Here is a 19774-nt window from a genome sequence, read left to right on the forward strand (position 1 = left end):
TTTTGGACTCACATCAAATCATGTACTGCAGCAAGAGTGCAGGCTCATATGCTCCTGTCAAGACACCTTTGGGTCACCCTCTTAAAGTGATTTAGCACTGTTTGCGCGCACATGTACGTGTGTGTGTAAGCGCATGCCACCTCAGGGAGTTACAGGTCAGTAAGTCAGTGACCGTCAGCATATAGTTTACAGTATGCAATGTATCTGCACTGGTGCCAAGCAAAACCACCCAAAATTCACCTCTCTGTTCAAGCGAAGCACGGAGTGAACATGTATGAGAGTGTTTGCCTATGAGTGTGTGTCTGTGTATTGTATGCGTGCACATGTGAGTGCACATGGGTGTATGTGCCTTTGGGCTGCATAGGGGGAAAAGTGGGGGTAGTGAGGTCGAAGCTGAAGCACCTGTTCAGGCAATTTGACAGACAGGCCTGTGTGTGCTGGTTCAGCAGGTCATAGAGAGGGAGGAAGGGGGACAGAGAGGAGAGGGGAGAGGAGGGGAGAGGGAGAGGGAGAGGGAGAGGGAGAGGGAGAGGGAGAGGGAGAGGGAGAGGGAGAGGGAGAGGGAGAGGGAGAGGGAGAGGGAGAGGGAGAGGGAGAGGGAGGAGTGGAGGGTGACGTGATGGTGAGAGGACAGCAAAAGTTATAGAGGGAGGGAGGACAGGGGAAGACTTAACGACAAGGACAGGAAAGAGCTGAGAAAAACAGAAAAACTGTTTGTTTCCATTTTACACTATAAGTATTTGTACTTCTGTAACTTTTTTAGTGTCACTGGGCAAATATTCCATAATGATCTTTCAGTGCATTGTAATTCAAGTGATCTGAGTGGAAACAAAAACTCTCTGTTTTCAATGTGTACAAAATCCCCTGGGTTAAGTCCAATCACAGGTGTTTTTAGACAGGTAGGGGGGGTTAATATACGTGACTGATAGTTGTACTTAACCATTCGCTGAACAGATCCCCTCCTTCAGACCCTGGATTCTACTGCTTTACTCCTTGTCTTGATATGAAAGAAAACTGGCTTCACTTTGCTGTAAAATTGTGAAATGAGATTCATCTATATTAGTCTTCTGATATGGACTGAGAAGAGAGAGCTGCAGAAGGAAGGCATATATTTTCAGATTGTGTTCACATCTGTTCTGCAGCTTTAACTGTAGAGTTTCATAATGTTAATGTAAATGAATATTAACTAAAATATTATTATGTATAATGAACAATTAAGTTATCCAGAATACCGAATAAACCCAGCTGCAAGATGTGCATATTAATGCGTCAGTAATTATAACATAGAAATATATAGTCTATTATTCCAAAAATAGCACATTTACTTTTTATATTTTGATGCTTATGTTCATTCAAAGCAGCTTAAGCTCAAATCTAGGGGGAAAACACAAGAATCTGAAAATAAACATCCTTTTTCCTGCTGTTCTCTGCTGTTTCATGCCACCACTGAAAAGTGAACTTTCCACTTTTCTGAGCTTCCACCTAGAGCAGTGGAGTCACGTCTGACTGAATCTGATCAGCGACTAGTAATTACAGCTGTCATTCTTAATTACAGTTGTAAAAATGTAATTAACTTCCCTACTGGTCTGAAAATACCTATGTACGGACAAAACCTCCCACCAGGGTGTAGTTTTCCACAGCCTGTAGAAGTGGATACAATTCTTGTTTCCTCTCAGATTACTTGAATCGTAATATTGAGAGGTAATTACAGAATCAAACCAAAGAAATATAAAACACAGCCACTTTAATGAAGGTTTGAATCAGGACTTAGCTTCTACCTCTGGTTTTCTGAAATGGGTTCTGATTGTAAAGTCCATGTTAACCCATAAAGACCTACTTTTGTGGCAGTCCCCATACAAATTTTTCTCTCTATTTAACCTTTCATAAGTGATCTATCGCAATTTATTTTAATATTATCCTCTTTATTTTGCATTTTTCCATGCAAATCAAGTATTTTTCCCTATACTTAATTTACTGATCAGGTAGATGTTCATTGAAACTCAGAGTACATTCAAAGATTATTATTTCACAATGGAGAAAACTCAAGAAAAAGCAACTTTTTCAGTAAGGATATCAGTGACTGATGATAAAAACAAGTATCTACAACTTGTGTCATCTGTCAAACTCTGTGGGTTTTACTGGTGAATCAATGTTATAGAAGATGATGGTGTTTCCACATTCACTACGAAATCTTTGAATGTCCAAATGGGTCATATCTGATGACCATGAAGAGATGACAAACTGCATTTTGCACTGATTATTTACATGTATTAATAGAATTAATAGATCAACAGTTATTAAACATTATAGATGAGTAGATGCTTTTGGTCATCGGTGACTGTTTGGGTCTTTATGGGTTAAAAACCACAAATAATCATCTTGTTTTTTTCACTCATGAGCAAAAACCAGTCTTTAAACTGAAAAGACTCAATGATGGTTATCATTATAATTATTAATATTGACTGACAACAATGACATTTTTATCCATATTCCCCAACACTTAATTTGTATACTAGACTTTTACATGTAACAGGGTATTTTTATATTGTGATATAATGCAATTTAATGAAGTAGAAGACCTGAGTACATCAGTACTGCTGATGTACAGGCCACAGAGCTCCCAAAGGAAGAGAGAAAACAGAGGTAGACCAGGGGAAGACCTAACAACAGGGACAGAAAGGAGCTGAAAAACAGAGAAAGGGGGTTTGCTGCCATTTTATCTGATGTGGGTAAAAAAAAAAAAAAAAAAAACAGACTCTGACATCGAGATCCACTCAACAGAGAACACAGGAGCAGAGATAGCACTGCATGGGCCAATTACGGTTGCCATGGAAGAAAATGGAACGACCGATGGATCCCAAAATGAATGGGCACCGTAATTTAATACATCAACAGGCAACTCTTCTAGAATCCATTTGCACAGTACATCTGTGTTTATCATCATTATAAAATCTCACCTTTGACAGCTTTTCCTCTCATGCCCTGTCATTGCTTTTTGACACAGACATACATAACACATACACATAAATAAACACTGAGGGCATGGCACATAATTGAGGCAAAGGTGATGTAATTGCTTTTTCCTCTGGTTCCCCACCAGTCACCCCTACCCCCCCCCCCACACACAGCCGGGACTCCCTTTCTGATTAACACCTGTTACTCTCCTTCTTTTCCCCCCACTCTCCCTGAACATACACTCCACTGCGTTAATCCTGAGCTGTGTCTGGTGAGCGAGCAGGCTTGCATGCCGTTAACCTTTCTCTTGTACAATATCATATTTCATACAGTCAGTCTGGTCTCACATAGAACTGTATGCTTTCACATACAACACACAAGTTAAAAAGACAATCTGGTGCTTAACGTAGCTTGAAAATAGAAATATAAGTGTGTTTTCTACTTCCTCCACTGTTGTTAGTGTAGCTTTTAAATGCAATTCACCATACTGTATGTGCTAGCTGTGTTCTGCTGTTCACCCTCAAGTAAGTATTCCTTCACCATTTGAGAGTGGACAGACTCATCTAACATATTATGTGGCATATTATAAGTCTAAGTGTGCCCTCACATGGCTGTAGTGTGCAATGACAGCCATAAGTGTTGGATTCAGAGAAAAAACATCCATGGTTAGTTTAGCTTTTGGCTCTCAGAGGCAATAATGGGACGTCTGTGATGCAACCAAGCAGATATACAAAAAACATATCAAAGTGGGGAACGTATCAAAGAGAATAAAAAGCTGAAACACACCAGTCTAACACACTTCATTACATCTGCTGCCTCTCCCTGGTTGTTCATCACTAGATCTATTCTCGTCTCTCCCTCCTCTCCTCCTCTACCTTTATCACTTCAATCACTTGGCGATGTGCCTTGTGCCACTCAGAAGGCCTGCTGCCCGTTCCACTTCACGCAACACAAACACACAAACACAAATACACAAAAAGAGGCAGATTTCAGATACACACACAAACACTCCACAGATTCCTGCCCTTACTCTGTCTGTCATCCATCTGTCTGTCAGTCAATGCACTTTGAAGCTTTGTGCAATCTGGATAGTTACCAACCTCACAAATGCACACACACACACACACACACACACACACACACACACACACACTATACTGTACACACACATCTCCAGCTGGACTGCTGATCTCACACACTTGGTCAGTTGAATATTCATCATCTTCATGCACAGAAGACCTTGTAAGCTCAGCGATGCAACAGCCCAGTGGTGTCAATTAGGGGACCAGAATCTGCTTTGTGTCAATTTATTCTTTTTGTTCCTGACAGGACAGCATTGATTTAAAGGCCGAACCCTCAGAGTGACCTTAACAACAAGTATATAGTGTTCAGTAAGTTTATACTGCAAAAGGTTAGAAGTTAGCACTGGGAGAAGAACCAAGACCGGTTCATTAAATCTTTAGATGATCACATTACCAAGGAGGCTATCATAACAGGGACTGCAATATAGATGTACTTTAGTGTGTCATTATACCAATGGGAAATACAATAAAGCTGTGGTATACAGGTAAAATAACCACACTACTTGCCTGCTCATTACCACTTTATACATAAACATTGAAGGATAAGTTCACATTTTTATGTTCATCTCAAACCAGTACTCACAGTGTAAAGGAAAAAATACACAAAACTTTTGTTCAAAGTGTAATGTATCTTGTTTTTAACAGTAATATTGATACCATAATCTGTGATGGTTGTAAAATGTGCACTGTCTCACAGAACATATAGTAATATCTCATGAAGACCATGTGTATTGCATTCTCTGTAATGTGTTATTGTATAATATGTATACACACTATTGTATATAAACTGCAGGTTATTCAGTGTATTCTGTCAACCCTTAAAGAACTAGAAATATTTTTCTGGCAACTTTCAAATAAATGTTTCATCTCATTTAACCTTTCCTCAGTGATTTATCATCTTTTATTACATAATATCCCCTACATGTTGCATTTTTCAGGGAAAAATAGGTTTCTTCACCAGCTAAAAGCTCAGCGTAAACTCAGAAAAACAGAGAAAACACATCTTTTTCAGTAAAATATATATCATATATCATTAACTGAACTTAAAAAAGATCATCTACAACTGCTGTCATTTATCAAACTATATAGGTTTTCTGTTGAATCAGTGTTACAGAAGATGACAGTGTTACCATGTTCACTACGGAGCCTCTGAACGTCCAAATGGGTCTTATTTGATGCCGATGAAAAGCAGAGAAACTGTATTTTACCTTAACTCTTTACTTGTATGAATAAGATTAGTGGTTCAAAAGTCATCTATCATTTTATATCAGTAGAGGCTTTTGGTTGCTGGCAGCTGTGTGGGTCTTTCAGGGTTAAAGGTAACATGATGAAAGTAAGCTTCTGATGTTTCTTCAAGGAAACACGCCTAACACCAAAAACTGTCTGTCACAGCGGCACATTTTACATCAGGACTACTTGGTTAACCTTTCATCCACACTTTACACCTCTTTTCTTCTGCTCACCCTCTATAAAAGTGAGCTTGCCAAACTAAAATACAATGGGGCATTGCCGAAGTCTTTTAGCATGCCAAATCATCTTTGTTCACACAAAGTCCAGTGTAGAAATAAGGAATGGGATGGCCAGGAGAACCCAGTCCGGTCATTTGAGCGATACAGTATTTAATAACTTATCTTGGGCTTAGCTCTGTTAGGCTCAGTGGCTTAAATGGAGCAGAAAATTGAGAGTGAAAAAAAAACAGAAGACTATCTTACAAACTCAATTACTCCCTGGAGGCAGTCCAAGTGGTCAACTTGCACGCCCCAGCAGATATATATCAGGTATGTTGAATTTTATTTCTAGTCACAAAGGTCCACACAGCCTGATCCCGTCATTGGTGATTAATATAGAAAAGGCTAGATAATCAGCTTAATTCAAATTCACGATCAAGACCCTGACCTGGTGTTCATAACCATGAAGATGTGACTAAAACCATTTTATGCATTTTAAAATACTTTGATTTTTAAAGATCGGCATGGAGAAGATATTGAAAGCAGGAAGAAAAAATCAGGACAATGATCCAGTGACAGTGGGTAAAATTTAATTGAAATAAGTTAACATAATTCACATTAAACAAATATCTGAATATATGTCAGAATAACTCATGACATTTGGTCAAACTCTTACATGATATGGTTTAAATACAATAAAGTTAACAGGCAACAAAATAAAAACTTAAGCTTTCACAATGTAAAAAATAGTAAATATTGAGTTCAAATAAAAGAAGTGCAAATGACTCACAGTGTCTCTGACAGTAAGAAAGATAGATTACATCTTTCACATAAGATAGTGCAGCTCTTACAAATAGTACTCTATATATACAACTAAAGCAGACAATTGTTTAGAGTTAATAAGTTAGCCTTCTTTTCTGAGCACTTTAGGGTTTTACATATTTTATGGATTGTATGGGAATGCAAATTCACAAGGTCAGGTTAGACGTGTAATTGATATTTTCAACACATACAAAATATGACTGAAAGTAGGACTTTTCCCTTTAATATATCTTTTTACTATAAGAGGGCTAATTCAAAATCATGTATGACTTTGAAGCCTTCGTTTTTGGCCCTATTTTATGGAACTGGAATAATATACATTCATAAAAATAAATTATTATCAAAAAACTGAAATAAATATTGCAAGTGCTCCCTCCTCTGAATGTTAATAAATATGTTTTCAAACAGGGGAAAGTTGAGTGTCTGATCGGAGTCTTTCTTAACTCTTCATCTCGTAATACTCCCCTTCAGGTTTCAGTTTTTTAAGTTTCTGTTTCAGACTCTGAGTTCTCCAAGTTGGACACAGTGGAGCTGTACCATTCTGCACTCTCTTCTTCTTCCTGTACTCCAGATCCACCACCGCCTCCTCCATCCCCTCTGTTGCCTCCGCCTCCTCCGTTTCTTCTTTCACTCAACATTTCCATGGCTACTTGGTGGTAAGGGTGTTTGCGTTTGGTGTGTCGGCGTAGTGTGTTGCGCTCTGCAAAGCGTGTGTGGCAGAGCTGGCACTGGTAGGGTTTCTCTCCAGTGTGTACCCTTTGGTGGCGCTGCAGCTCACCAGCCTCCCTGAAGCGTTTGGCGCAGATGGGGCACACAAAGTTCCTCTGGCCTGTATGGATGTGCTTGTGTCTCTGTCAATAAAAAGAACAACATGTATTTTAATTACACTGATCAATCATTATCATCATTTGGTCTTAACTTCTACATTTACAAAAATGATGTTAATAAGTGAGCACTGACCTGCAGATGGCTGGAACGTTTAAAGGCTTTGCCACACTGCTGGCAAACATGAGGCTTCTTTTGCGAGTGAGTGATAGCGTGTCGCTCAAGATCGGAGAGGTAAAAGAAGACCCGTGGGCACAGCTGGCAGTACAGCACCCTGCGGGAGTTCATGGTGTTGGGTGACTCTGCTGGGGAGAGAGGATCGAGTGGGTCAAGTGAGTCAAGTGGGTCGAGTGGGTCGAGTTTGGTGGAAGAGAGAATGGGTCCGATAGGAGGGGAGGGAGGAGCAGCAGAGTTGGAGAAATACAGATGGTCCTCCAGAGGTAAATGATCAGGCTGCAGGTCAGAGGAATCGAATTTGGGCTCTGAGGCCGGTGATTTGACTTCTTCCTCCGTGCTGGGCTGAGCTAAGGGGTCATAGGTCAAACTAGCAGGCTGTGTGTGTGGAGAGGATGCTGTAAAAGCTGATGGCTTGTTGTTCTCATCAGAGACTTCTTCAGCAGATATGGCTTCAGTTCCAGGATTTGAGTTGGAAGAACTTATTTGAGTATGAATGAGCGGAGTTATGGTTTGAATGGATCCATTGGAAGAGTTTTGGTGGTCGTTCTGGAGCACCGGGGAGGGTGAAGTAACAGCAAGAGAGCTGAGAACAGGGTTTACATTATTCACTCCTGAAAGGATGACAGGTGGGTTATTGGGGCTCAGTCTGATGACGGGGTGTGACAGCGTGGGCAGAGGTGATCCAAGTGTGCTCATCTGACCAGAGGGTAGTGGAAGGGACACCGGGGCTGAGGACGCAGTGATCTGTGAAAGCTGACCGGTCGAAGGGTCAAGGACAGCGATAGGAGTGGAGGTAGAGGTGGACTCACCTGAGGAGGAGGGTACAGAGGAAAAGAGAAGGAACATCGGAGCAGAAGCACCAGACGAGGTCTGAGAGACAGTAAGGGGGAGTGAGAGACCCACCGGAGTGGAGGAGAGCTGAGGGGAGGATGAAGGGGATGACAGGAGGAGAATAGGAGTGTTGCTGGGAGGGTTTGCGAGGATCTGGATGGGTTGGTTCGGGACTGATATCCCAGAGGTCTGGGACAGAACAGTGTTAGCCTCCTGAACAGATTTAGCACTTGGCTCTGGTGCCTTAGAGGAATCTGAGTTTGCTGTCAGCTGATCTCTCGGAGATGGTGAAGCGGTTGCTGAGGCTGGTGAAGGGTTCGGTTCATCGGAAGGTGCATTTAGTGCAGTATCTGAACTTTGGCTGAGGCTAGGGCCTGCTAATGTGGCCATCTGTGACGACCCCTGTTTCTCGCCCTCTAATGAATCAGCTTGATCTGACTGAGGATCCTCGGACATTGAAGAACTGATTTGCGGCACTTTGAGTCCATCGGGACTGAGAGTATACGGGATTCCCTGGTCATCAATGAGAAGAAGGTTTTCGGTGTCACAGTCTATTGAAGAAAGAGAGGTAAACACAGAGGTAGCAAGAAAGAGGGAGACAGGCGTGAGTCCTCCAGTGTATCTGCGCCATCAACGCAGAACACAGAGGCTTGTTCATCATTGTCATCCTCTTCCACTATGTCTCTGTCTCCTTCTCCCTCATACTCATCCACCTCCATAATCAGTGAACTCTCACAGCCAGAATCATCCAGAAAACGTCCATATCTCCTCTCTCTGCTCTCTCTTTTCTTAGGCATACTCAGGTCCAGTGGTTCTGTCTGTTCGTCAGTTCCTACCGCATCAAGCTTACAAGTCTGCAAGTCCATTTCTTGCAAAATTAAAGGAATCTTTTTCTCCAGTTCTCTCTCTGTATTTTCTTCTTTAATCTCCCGTTGGCTTAGTATTTTAATTGTACTAGTGCTGGCGATAAAAGACGTTTCTGACTTATCAGTGTGGATAATTTTCTCATCCAAAACATCTGTCTTTTTGCATATTCTCCCCTGGCCATGGAATGATTCTGCTTTAGGTTCTTCAGTCATTTTACAAGTGATGTCCTTGATCTCTGCTTCATTTTTAACAGCAGACATTTGGGTCTTACTTCTGTTTTTATCTCTGATCACTGTCCCTGATGTGACCAGGACAGATCTTTTAAAATGTGTGTGAGTAAAGTCTTTGGTCAGGCTGATTCTGGAGTTTGTGATTGGCCTCTTGCACCGTGGAGGAACAACAATTTTGATTCTGATTGGCTGGCTGCGCAGAACAGGCACTCCAGTCTTTACTGTAATTGGTTGTCTGAACCCACCAATCTTACTTGTTTCCTGAGAGGCTGGCTTAGGAGTCCCGCCCACCTCTGGCTTTTTCCCATTGATTGATAGAGCGTCTTGCCTGATGGTCACTGCTTTGACAGGGCATGGCTGGAGGTTACCTGGTACTGTATTGGGTGAGGTTTTTTCCTTTGGGTCCAAGAAAACCTCTGTCACTGGTCCTGATCCCTCTGTACACTGGCTGCCATTTTGGACATCCAGGCTGCCACTGGTCAGGACTGTAGCCAACTGAGAATCCATTTTGGGGCATACCTATTTATATTTCTGCAAAACAAGGATGTAATATTAAATCAGATCCTTAGAGTACCAAAATGAAAACAGAATTAAAACAATTAAATGTATATCTGTATTAATCTGTATTATAAGAAGGGGATAAAATACATTTCTGGGGTTGGATGAGGGAACTGAAAGTGTGGTGATTATTGGGGTCAACTTTAGTACATAAAGCCAATGATCATCATCGATTCTCTAGTATTTCTAGCAGCCTGTCAGATCAAGCAGATCATCCCCTATACCTTATTTCTCAGTCCGATATGATACATGACCCCCTGTACAACACACCGGCCCAGTTCCTTGTGTTGGACAGATACCTTGTATGATCCTAAATAATAGCTCAGCGAATTTCATCCCGGGGGGTCGACCCGAGTCACCGATCATTCAGAGAAACGCACGGGAGAACAGGAGGCTCTGGATGATGTGAGCGAAAGACTTGTACCATCCACATGCAACATAAACCCACCAAAACGCTTCATCCTAAACTAAAACCTCTGAATATTATTCAGATTCCACATCATTTGTAAATACTAGCCTGATTTGTGTGGTTAAAATTTGCGACCGAGGAGTAGTGTCCGTGGAGGACGCCATTACGCACAGTCCACGGTCCGAAAATGCCAGGATTAGAATGGAGCGTGTGCGTCTTGACAGCTCTCGGACCTGGGACAACGCCATCACTAACGCGTCGCTTGGAGTAGAGAAACGTGTATATTTACAGACAGTCGCGGTGTGGAGCGGATCCTTCCCTTTTGTGCCGGAGCTTCCTCGGACCTACAGCCAGCCATTTTAGAGCCGAAGGTCCGAGACACCGAAAGCGCAACCCGGCAGCTTTAGGACAAACTTTCCCGGCGCGCTGTCATTTATTGCAGCCCCGCTGTCAGAGCCGGCGGAAGATGCGCCGGACACGCTTTCGATACATTTAAAACTGTATTTTAAACTATACTCCACCCATACGCTCGCTGCATAGGGACTGGCTTACCCGAGCTGTGGATATTTCCGGAGGACCAAATATGACTGTGCAGTGTAAAGGGTGATGCTGCGAATGCTGAGGGAGGGAGGGGTCAAGGGGAGTTGCTATGGTGTCGCAGCCTACCGGGTCCGACCAGTAGCCATGTTCAGCCTATGACTATGGTAGAACCTGCAGCCTGCAAAGAGAGGCTGTGTGAGGGAGAGGAGGAGAGGCAGGACACAGCAAGACAGGGATGAAGAGGATTCAGCCAAATGGACCTGGACTCACCTTCTTGGACTTCATGTGACACACACACATGCACTAGAAGAGATGGATCAAACCTTTTTTCTTTCCACATTATTTTATTTTAAATCACTCACACCATTAAAACTTACAAGCCTTAAGACTTGCTGCGTCAGACTCAGATAAGAAAAGAAAAATCACACAGTGAGGTATCACAGAGTCAGTATGAAGATTGTGTACCTTCTCAGACATAACTGGTTTTGCTTGTATACTGCATAAACATCAACATTAGACATATGGATGGCATCTCTACCAAATCCACTGACACAAGCTGTGGAGGATCAAAGTAATAACTGTAGGTTTGTGGGTCATATTTATGTCTGCAGTTTAATAATATGCAGGAGAACGTGACCCATGAGCACGGGAGAAGACAGCATAGCCTGCAGATCCACAAGATCACTGTGGGAAATATTTCAGTGTCTAAAAGACCTTTATCATAGTATAGATAAGCGAAGCTGCTCAGCTAGGGGTGGTGCATAGGGTGCTGGTGTGTCAGGAGGTGCTCATATTGTGGCACACTGTCATGAATGTTGTGGTGGGTCAAGGTCAGACGTGCAGGTCATCACTCTGTCTCATCAGGCTCACAAGCTTCAATCTCTGACACCAGCCGATGGGGGAAGAGTTTATACTGCAACCACGTAGGCTCTAAAAAAACAAAGAGTACAAGAATACTGAAAATACTTGAACTACTCTTAAAAAATAGGAACAAGAAAGCAAGAAAGAAGAGGTGGGTGGGAGGGAGGGAAGGAGGGGGGGTTGAGTTTACCAAGGTAGCAAGCGGGTGGCTGCAGTTTTCCATCGAAGCAGGTCTGAGATGCTGTGGTGCTGCACTGCTTCTGGGGATGCTTGCAGTAAAACATCACATTTTCCCCATGAGGAACCATGGCATCAGTAATATCAAAAGGCCATCGCTTCACCCCACCAATCATCACTCGGCTTCGCTCAGCAGGAATAAGACAGCGAGCTGTGAAATTTGACAACAATGCATGACAGAATATTGTGAATATGAAATAAGAATTTAGTCAAGGACAGTTTAATTAAGTAGTCTGTGTATTTTGATTTATATACTGAATGTTTTAAGAATTCTTTGGTTTGAATGGTTAAGTTTCACTGCTACTGAGAGCATCTCATTTACTTCTGCAGTAGGGGGGTGATTCACTCCAGCTGCCATTTGGGAGGCAGGTGACCTTCTGGGGTCCATCTAGCAGGAAGTTCTTTTTACAAAGGTAGTGGATGTCAAAGCCCACTTCATATTCAGTCTTCTGGACAGCCACCACATAGCCATGTTCTACTTCTCGAGGAGGCTGGCAGTACACCACTGTAAAAGAGCAGGTCAATCTTAGTATTTTCCCTAAAAGCACAGATCAGTCATATTCCTTATAGCATGACTAAAAAGTCCTCTGTTATTTCCCACCATAGAGAAGGCCATGCAATATTAGTTTCAGCCACAAGATGGCAGAAAGCACTGTAAGACAGAACAGGTGGTGCCGAAGGCTGGAGGGTCTGTACACTTGTGTTTGCTGCTTTAACAGTTTTTTGTTTTTTTTGTTTTTTTGTTACACATTTGCACACATATAGGATCACATGCACACATATACAATTACTGTCTTATTTAGCTTTACATTCTAAAGGCAGGTTGTTCAGTCTTCTCTATACAGTCTAAGTCCTTTAACTCATTCATCCTCTGAGTGTGAAGATGAAGTAACACACATGCATATGGTCACTATATTATACTGTATTATAGACACTGCCCACTTACTTTTACAGATAGGGTGAGGATACTGCCAGGTCTGGTTTTCCTGACAGAAATTTTCACTGCTCCCTACTATATCCGCTCTGCAGGAGAGAAAGAGGAGAGAGGTGAGGATTCACGTACAGTATACACAGCTGAAGAACCTCATCTAAATAGAAGTGATGAAAAAAAAAGGTGCAAATCATTTCTTTTCACTACACCTCTCTTTCAGAGTGTCTACATTTTATGTGTGCACAGTTCTGGCTGACATATCCACTCAGGCTCATCTTATCCTGTGGATGAGTCAGTGTGTAAAGGGGAGTCAATACAAGATTAGACTGTAATGACCTAGTTAGCTCAATGGAGAGATCGTCAGCTGAGAGATCAAAATGAATTTCCTGTCATTCATCAGTCATCACCCGTCGTTCCTCAACACCTCCAGTATTCAAGCTCTCCCTTCACTCCCTCTCTCTTCTTCACACTCCATCTCTGTCCTCACACTTCCTCCGTTTCTACCTTCATGCCATTTTAGGTTTTCAGAGCTTTTTTTCCCTACACACTTACAACCTTAACCTCCTCTCTTCAACCCTGTCCCCATCATCCTCTCTCGCTCCTCTCTCTCTCTCTCTCTCTCTCTCTCTCTCTCTCTCTCTCTCTCTATCTATCTATCTATCTATCTATCTCTATCTCTCACCCAGACTGGCAGCTGTAACGGATGGAGGTTCCTACTGTTGCGTCTCCCTGGATGTTGAAGGTGTCAATCACATCTGGAGGCAGAGGGCAGGTTTTGGCAGCAGCTGGTTCAGGTGGCTGAGTCTCTGTAGGTTAGAGAAAAGCGGAAGAGAAAGAAGTAACAGTGTCATCACCTTGTTCCTCTTTTAGATTTTTTTCCAGGCAGCTTTTCTTCATTTGTGATTATCATAATTTTAAAAAGTTTCAGTAGATCAGGATGTATTTCTGTATGGTAGAAACAAAATTGAAGTATAATGATATGCATTCCTGAATTATAAGGAAATTGAAGTTGCAGCATTGTAACCCTTAATCTACTATATTAGACAACAGCAGATTGAGTGTCAAGTATATTTATCCTCAAGTAAACTGCACAAGCTCCCTCTTGTCAAGCATCAGTACTAAAATGGTATGCAATAATAATATGCTGTATAACACTATGGGGTGCAACTTTTAAGCATCATGAGTAATGACTCTACTCTTTAAAATAATAGGAACTTCCTTCATGCTACCTCATTTGACTTAAATTAACCAAGGATTTTATATAGTTTGTGACCTACAGAGGCGTTTCACCTAATGTCTTTTTCTATTTAAGTTGGAATAACCCTTCTTAGGTAATAAATCAAAGTTCGATGAGCAGGTGAAACACCGCCCCTCAACTTTCCAAAACAGCTATATATGTGATTGTATAACACCTGGCACTGTTCATTCCTGGACGTTTGAGTACCTCACGCTTGTGGAAATATAAATATCAAGAGTGGTGCTTGGAGAGAGGCTGGAGCGACCCGTGCTCCATCAAACGCGGGGCTGCCGAGCTGAACACAGCTTTGAAAGGCAGAGACAGCTCTAGCCTGAGGGCAGTCTTAGGTATCTGAAACCAAACAACATTAATATAAGAATGTAAGGGACCTATGGGAGATGGAGAGTTACGATTCTGTTTGGCTGTGGATGAGAGCCCGAAGCTGAGTTCTGTTTTCACATACCGCCCTTCTCCTGCCTCGCACCGATGCCACCCACACAGACTGCAGCACAAAACTGCTATGAAGCAGGTATAGAGCTCATCTATTTAATAAAAATATAAATCTGTTTTTGAATGAACTGTTATGTTAAGTAGTGGATTCTGAAAGATGTTAAGGTCCAGCCAGGCTTAATATCACCCCTTTCTGCATTTTCCCTCTGTTTTTCCTCACATAAACACACACACAGATGCATGCACACAGAACAAACTAAATAGCCTAGAGCTGCATGCTTGTCCTTGGCTCCCATTGTAGAGAGAGACCTTATCAGAGGCCTCAGATGGAAGAGGATGAGAGGAGAAAGAGATGAGAGGAAAAGAGGATAGGAGGAAGAAGAGGAAGAGAGCAGAGGAGAGGAGAACAGGGAACAGAAAAGCCTGGAGCAGCATGAGCAAGAGAGCTCTCTGACTCTCCTGACTGTGATCTGTCGCCCACACACACACACACACACACACACACACACACACACACACACACACACACACACATTCACACACACACACACACACCACACACAAACTCTGCGACACATGTGCAATCCACCCCCTACACATACACATCTAATGTATACAGAAAAATGTACCTCTGCACCTCTCTTCGATAAACACACTGTCTCATGCACAAGCGCAGACACATATTCACACTCAGACTGTGTACACACAGCTCTGTGCCACTTTGACGGTGATCGGCCGCCCACTGCCTCACAACAGGCATGAAGGAGCTCAACTCACACTCAAACACACATGCGAAGGACACACAATATTAACACTACCATTCGTTCAAAACCCACCTACCTTCTGCCCGTTTCTCAGCATGAAGCTACTCCACGAGAGCTGAGAATCATCGTATCCTGATTTTACATCTTTGAGTAGATAAAACGTCTCAAGGGGACACCAGGACCCAGCTGGGTTCAGAATTTCTATGAAAGCATGTTTACTGTAGCTCCTGTTGTGTGATTAATGCAACAATTCTCAGATCTTTAAAGCTGAAACTGTAGTGTTTTTATCAGAGCTGACAGTTTGACAAAAACAATGAACGACAACAATATTTTCAAGTGCTGTATAGTGATGAGATGTTCTAGGGGCTAAGAATTATTGATAGCTTTGCTTGTGCTACTGTGCAGCCGTATGGCACTGCAGTGGAGGTAATAAGGATGCACAGCAGTAGACCACTTTTTGTCTTTTGTCAGCAACCTTTACAGGTTTTACCCATTTTTGTCTGTTTGACAGAAGTATTTTACCCTCAATCTCAGGACACAATGGTACCTTTCATTAGCTCACGCAGTTTGTGTTTTGAATGATTTTTAGCAAACCAGTGGTTTGTTACATTATGTTTACAGCTCTGCCTGAACAGGTGTATTAAGGACAGTGGAAACCCATGTTTATCACAGATCGTGCTGACCTTTATGATATGAAAACTGAGACAGATCAAATGATTTGATGGAATTAATTTGTGTTAAATGTTAAGTTTTTTGGTATTTCATATCATTCTAAATGTCAGTTTATTGTGTCTGTCTTTCAAAAACAAACCAGAAAGGTCCAACTCACCATTTTTTCCCTCCTCCTTAGTGACTGTATGAAGGCCTCAAAAACACAAACAACACAAGATACAGCCTAAGAGGGATTAAATATTATTTCCTACACATATATATAGTAGCACAAATAAATATTTATACATTGCTGTATGTTAACACAGACAGCATCATCCAGTATGTCCTTGGTGTTCCTCTCCTCTTTAATCTTATCAAAAGTTCAGCCCTACAAACCTTCAGACGGCCAATTTGAGCAGTTCTGGTTGCTATGGTGACAAGGAGAATAGATCCCAGTGGTTCAGATTCTCAGTCGACATGATCACAGAGGGGTTTCAATCCCAAATGTTACTTTCATTTCCTCTCTATCTGTCACAGAGAGCTACCGTTACACTGTCTACAGACAACGTACCTGTTGTCTTTATTAAAGAGACATACTATTGTAAAATCAGTTTTTAACAGTCCTTTAGATGACGTTCATTGTCTGTTTTACTTATACTTTAGAATAGATGCTTCAGGAATAGCAGAGATTGAGCAAGAAATAAAAAGTAATTTAGTTACTTAATCCCACCTGTGCAAACGGCTCATCCCACTCCATTGTCGGTCACCTTGACAACGCGAATAGAGCATCCAAGCCACTGGCAATGTGAATCCTGGCTTACAGCGCACTCGAGCAGGGCAGAAAAGGATTGAGTAGGAGAGAGGGAGGCGAGATATGGAGTTTTCACTATGGGTTAAGGCCATGGACCAAGTACGACCTAAGAGAAAGGACATGATCAGAAGGACAAGAGTGAGAGACGGGGAAAAAAAACAATACTCAGAAAGTGTGTGATTGTTCCCAGTGGTAGACAAATGAAATGGTTAACACTAAAGCATTTTAAAAGGGCACTAATGAGGTTGTGTAACTAAACTGGATCTGTGCACAGTGCCCTCTTTAACACCAAACAAGCATAATAAAAAGCTTGTGTTCAGCACTGGGGTAGGGTGCAGTTTGAGCCAGGTTCTGTTCATAACCAAGGCTTTATTTTATTTTCCTGGAAAAAAAATAACAACAACATTCAGATGTATGTTGGCACGCTGTGTGTACAAACCAACACTTTTAATGGCCGAGTCCACAATGGTGTTCATGCTGGCAACTGAGGACACACATGCATACAAATAGTTACCTGGAGCCACACAGCTGAGACCACACTGGCCGTCACACAGACATTGGCGCTTGCTGCCACAGTCTTTGTCGGATTTGCAGGGCCGAGGGCACGTCCTCCCTTCTCTCCTCTCCCAGAAGTCCTCTCCGGACATGACCCTGTTGTGATACCACAACACACTATCACACCGTCACAGTAATTACCCCTTTGTTTACTTCCACTCCATTCATGACCCTTGTAAAAATGGCAACACTAGAGCCATAATGAGATTTGGTTTGGCTGATTCGGTCTTGTTTTCTGTTTGAAAGAAAGTAAATTCGATGTGGGTGGCCAAGTAAAACATTTGCCACCCAGGCTGCTGATGAGGATGAAGGCTTTATTACTCTTCACTATTCAATCTAGTTTATCTTATTGAAAGGAAGTACCTCCTTGCCTTTTTTTCTTCAAGTTCAAAATGTTCTCGATATACTGTTCTGGATCAGCCCATCTACATACTTTCAGTTACTGCAACTCTCATCCCCCTCATTTCTCCATATGTATCCCATCACACATCATAAACCCAAATCCTGCACTTAGTTTATATTGCACTGACACACCCTCAATGTCCAGAACATTTGCAATAAACAGAGGAGGCGAGGAAAAGGGGGAAACAGGGTTCCCCATCCTTCATTTCTAAGAAAGTGAACATGTGTACTACTGTATTCATGCAACCTACAGTACATGTGACCGCTTTTTCCAGCCAAACACACATGGTCTGTGCTTGAACATACACATGATCACCCAAGCTCTGCATGGAGACATACTGTACAGAACATACACCTGGTCACATGACCATTTGTACAGGTTATTGGCCATTATCAGATCCATTATTCAGCACTTTCAATCATTATCTGTACTCTCCTGTTCTTGTAAATTAATTTATAATCTCTCACTTTGCACTGAGTGAAGTGATATTTGTAATTAAGATTACATTTCTGGTGCACATTTAAGCAAATACAGTTTTTCTTTCTTTATTATAATTTTTTTGTTGAAAATTTGCATGCTGGTAGTTTCCTGCACTTTTTCCTAAAGAAAATGACAAGTTCACTTTTAATGAAACATGAACTCAAAGGCCTTGCATCAAATTTTTTGTGCTCAAGTTTGTGTTATTCTAAATTTTGACACCAGGATTTTTATTTTTACTACAAAATTTACATTCCTTAATCACTAATATATGCCATTGGCAATGAAAAAACATATCAATCAACTCTATTCTTCTCTGCTCATTAAAATCCAATGCAGTAGAAAGTCCAGCTGTGCAGTAATTGCATTTATTAAGGACACTGAACTAGTAAAGGTAAAGGTCATTCCTCATTAATCTGCAGTATTTAGTTACACTTCAGTGGGTTCAATACTGTTCCAGGTGTGAGTGATGGATAAAGTCAGAGGGCTTACCTGCAGCCTGCAGAGACACGGTTCCAGTCAGAGCCCACAGGGACAAGAGAAGCAGGGCACAGTCCATCCTTGAAGCCAGGCCTGAGACGATATGAGGGAGGGACGTGCAGACACAGCATTTTTAAGGAAGGGGAACAAAGGGTGGGAGGGGAGGGGGGGAGCAACGAGAGGGAGAGTACGAGGGTACAGCCCAGGAACACGCACACATCTGGTTTGTGTTGAGGAGGATAGAATTGGGGAAAATTCCAGCATGAAGGACCTTTCACCCATTTCTGTTGAGACAGGAGATAAAGGGGATGACATGTGCCCAGCTGTCCGCCCCCCCATGCGACAAACAAACAGGAGTAAACAAGCACTTAAGCAAACAAGCAAGGCTGGGTTTTTTCCCCCTGATGTCGTAAATGCAACATTCGCTTTTTAAAACATCCTTCCACCCCACTGAGTGAGTCTGTATTCTACCGATTACAATGGAGGCCAGAATAAACAAGGTTATATATTAGGATCATGCATTTCACAAATAAATGTAGTGCATTATTCTACCTCAGCTTCACTCAAGATATAAACTTAATTGTGATCATACGACATTACACTTGAAGTATGTTTAATTTAAATGAACATGCCAAATATTGCTTGAAAACACTGAACAAACATGGCTTTTGTGTGAAGTTCCTTCCCATACTGTGCAAATGTGTACTGATGAGCCCATTACAAGAATGTATACAATGTGATCACAAAGGAGAGTATGAAAACAAGTAGACTAGGAAGAGGTCACTACATATTATCCTTGTTATCAACTTACGTGAATAAATAATGGTCAATTCACCTAAAATTCAGTGAATCAGAAATGGGCATGAATTCAAACACACTCATAACTTCAGACAGGGACTAACAGTTATTTTCATTGTTGATAAATTTGTTGATTATTTTAGAAATAAATCAATAAGATGTTTGGTCTATACAATTTCCAATAATCTGTTTTTCCCAAGGCCTCATATGACATCCGTCAACGTTCAGAGATACTAAGTTTACTGCAATAGAAGAGGAAACCACCAAGAAATATTAAAAATGAACTGTTGAAATCAGAGAACAAATTGATTATCTACTTTAGGCATGTAAAAAGATCAACAAACCTGTGAAAGAAAAGGACCTGAGGAAACCAGA

The 19774-nt window shown here is 41.8% G+C and overlaps 2 protein-coding genes across 3 annotated transcripts; both read right to left on the reverse strand.

The window, feature by feature from the left end:
* Positions 1-6053: 6053 nt before the first annotated feature.
* On the reverse strand, positions 6054-10814 carry LOC115435999 (zinc finger protein 236). 2 transcript variants are annotated; one of them, XM_030158672.1, is made up of 3 exons: positions 10757-10814; positions 7268-9768; positions 6054-7158 (listed from the first exon to the last, which is right to left on the reverse strand). In XM_030158672.1, the coding sequence occupies exons 2-3, from the start codon at positions 8594-8596 to the stop codon at positions 6790-6792; spliced, it is 1698 nt and encodes a 565-aa protein (XP_030014532.1). In that variant the 5' UTR covers positions 8597-9768; positions 10757-10814; the 3' UTR covers positions 6054-6789. The 2 variants fall into 2 exon arrangements, with proteins under 2 accessions (XP_030014532.1, XP_030014533.1); XM_030158673.1 differs by lacking the exon at positions 10757-10814 and adding an exon at positions 10095-10746.
* A 260-nt stretch (positions 10815-11074) lies between these two features.
* LOC115435956 (sushi, von Willebrand factor type A, EGF and pentraxin domain-containing protein 1) lies at positions 11075-18747 on the reverse strand. Its single transcript, XM_075353521.1, is given in 10 exon segments — positions 11075-11674; positions 11796-11993; positions 12165-12347; positions 12789-12865; positions 13456-13579; positions 16606-16610; positions 16612-16702; positions 16705-16782; positions 17192-17337; positions 18614-18747. Coding segments are annotated over 10 exon segments (1104 nt in total). The 5' UTR covers positions 18733-18747; the 3' UTR covers positions 11075-11591.
* Positions 18748-19774: the final 1027 nt, after the last annotated feature.

This window comes from Sphaeramia orbicularis, chromosome 16, assembly GCF_902148855.1.
Source record: "Sphaeramia orbicularis chromosome 16, fSphaOr1.1, whole genome shotgun sequence".
NCBI lineage: Eukaryota > Metazoa > Chordata > Actinopteri > Kurtiformes > Apogonidae > Sphaeramia > Sphaeramia orbicularis.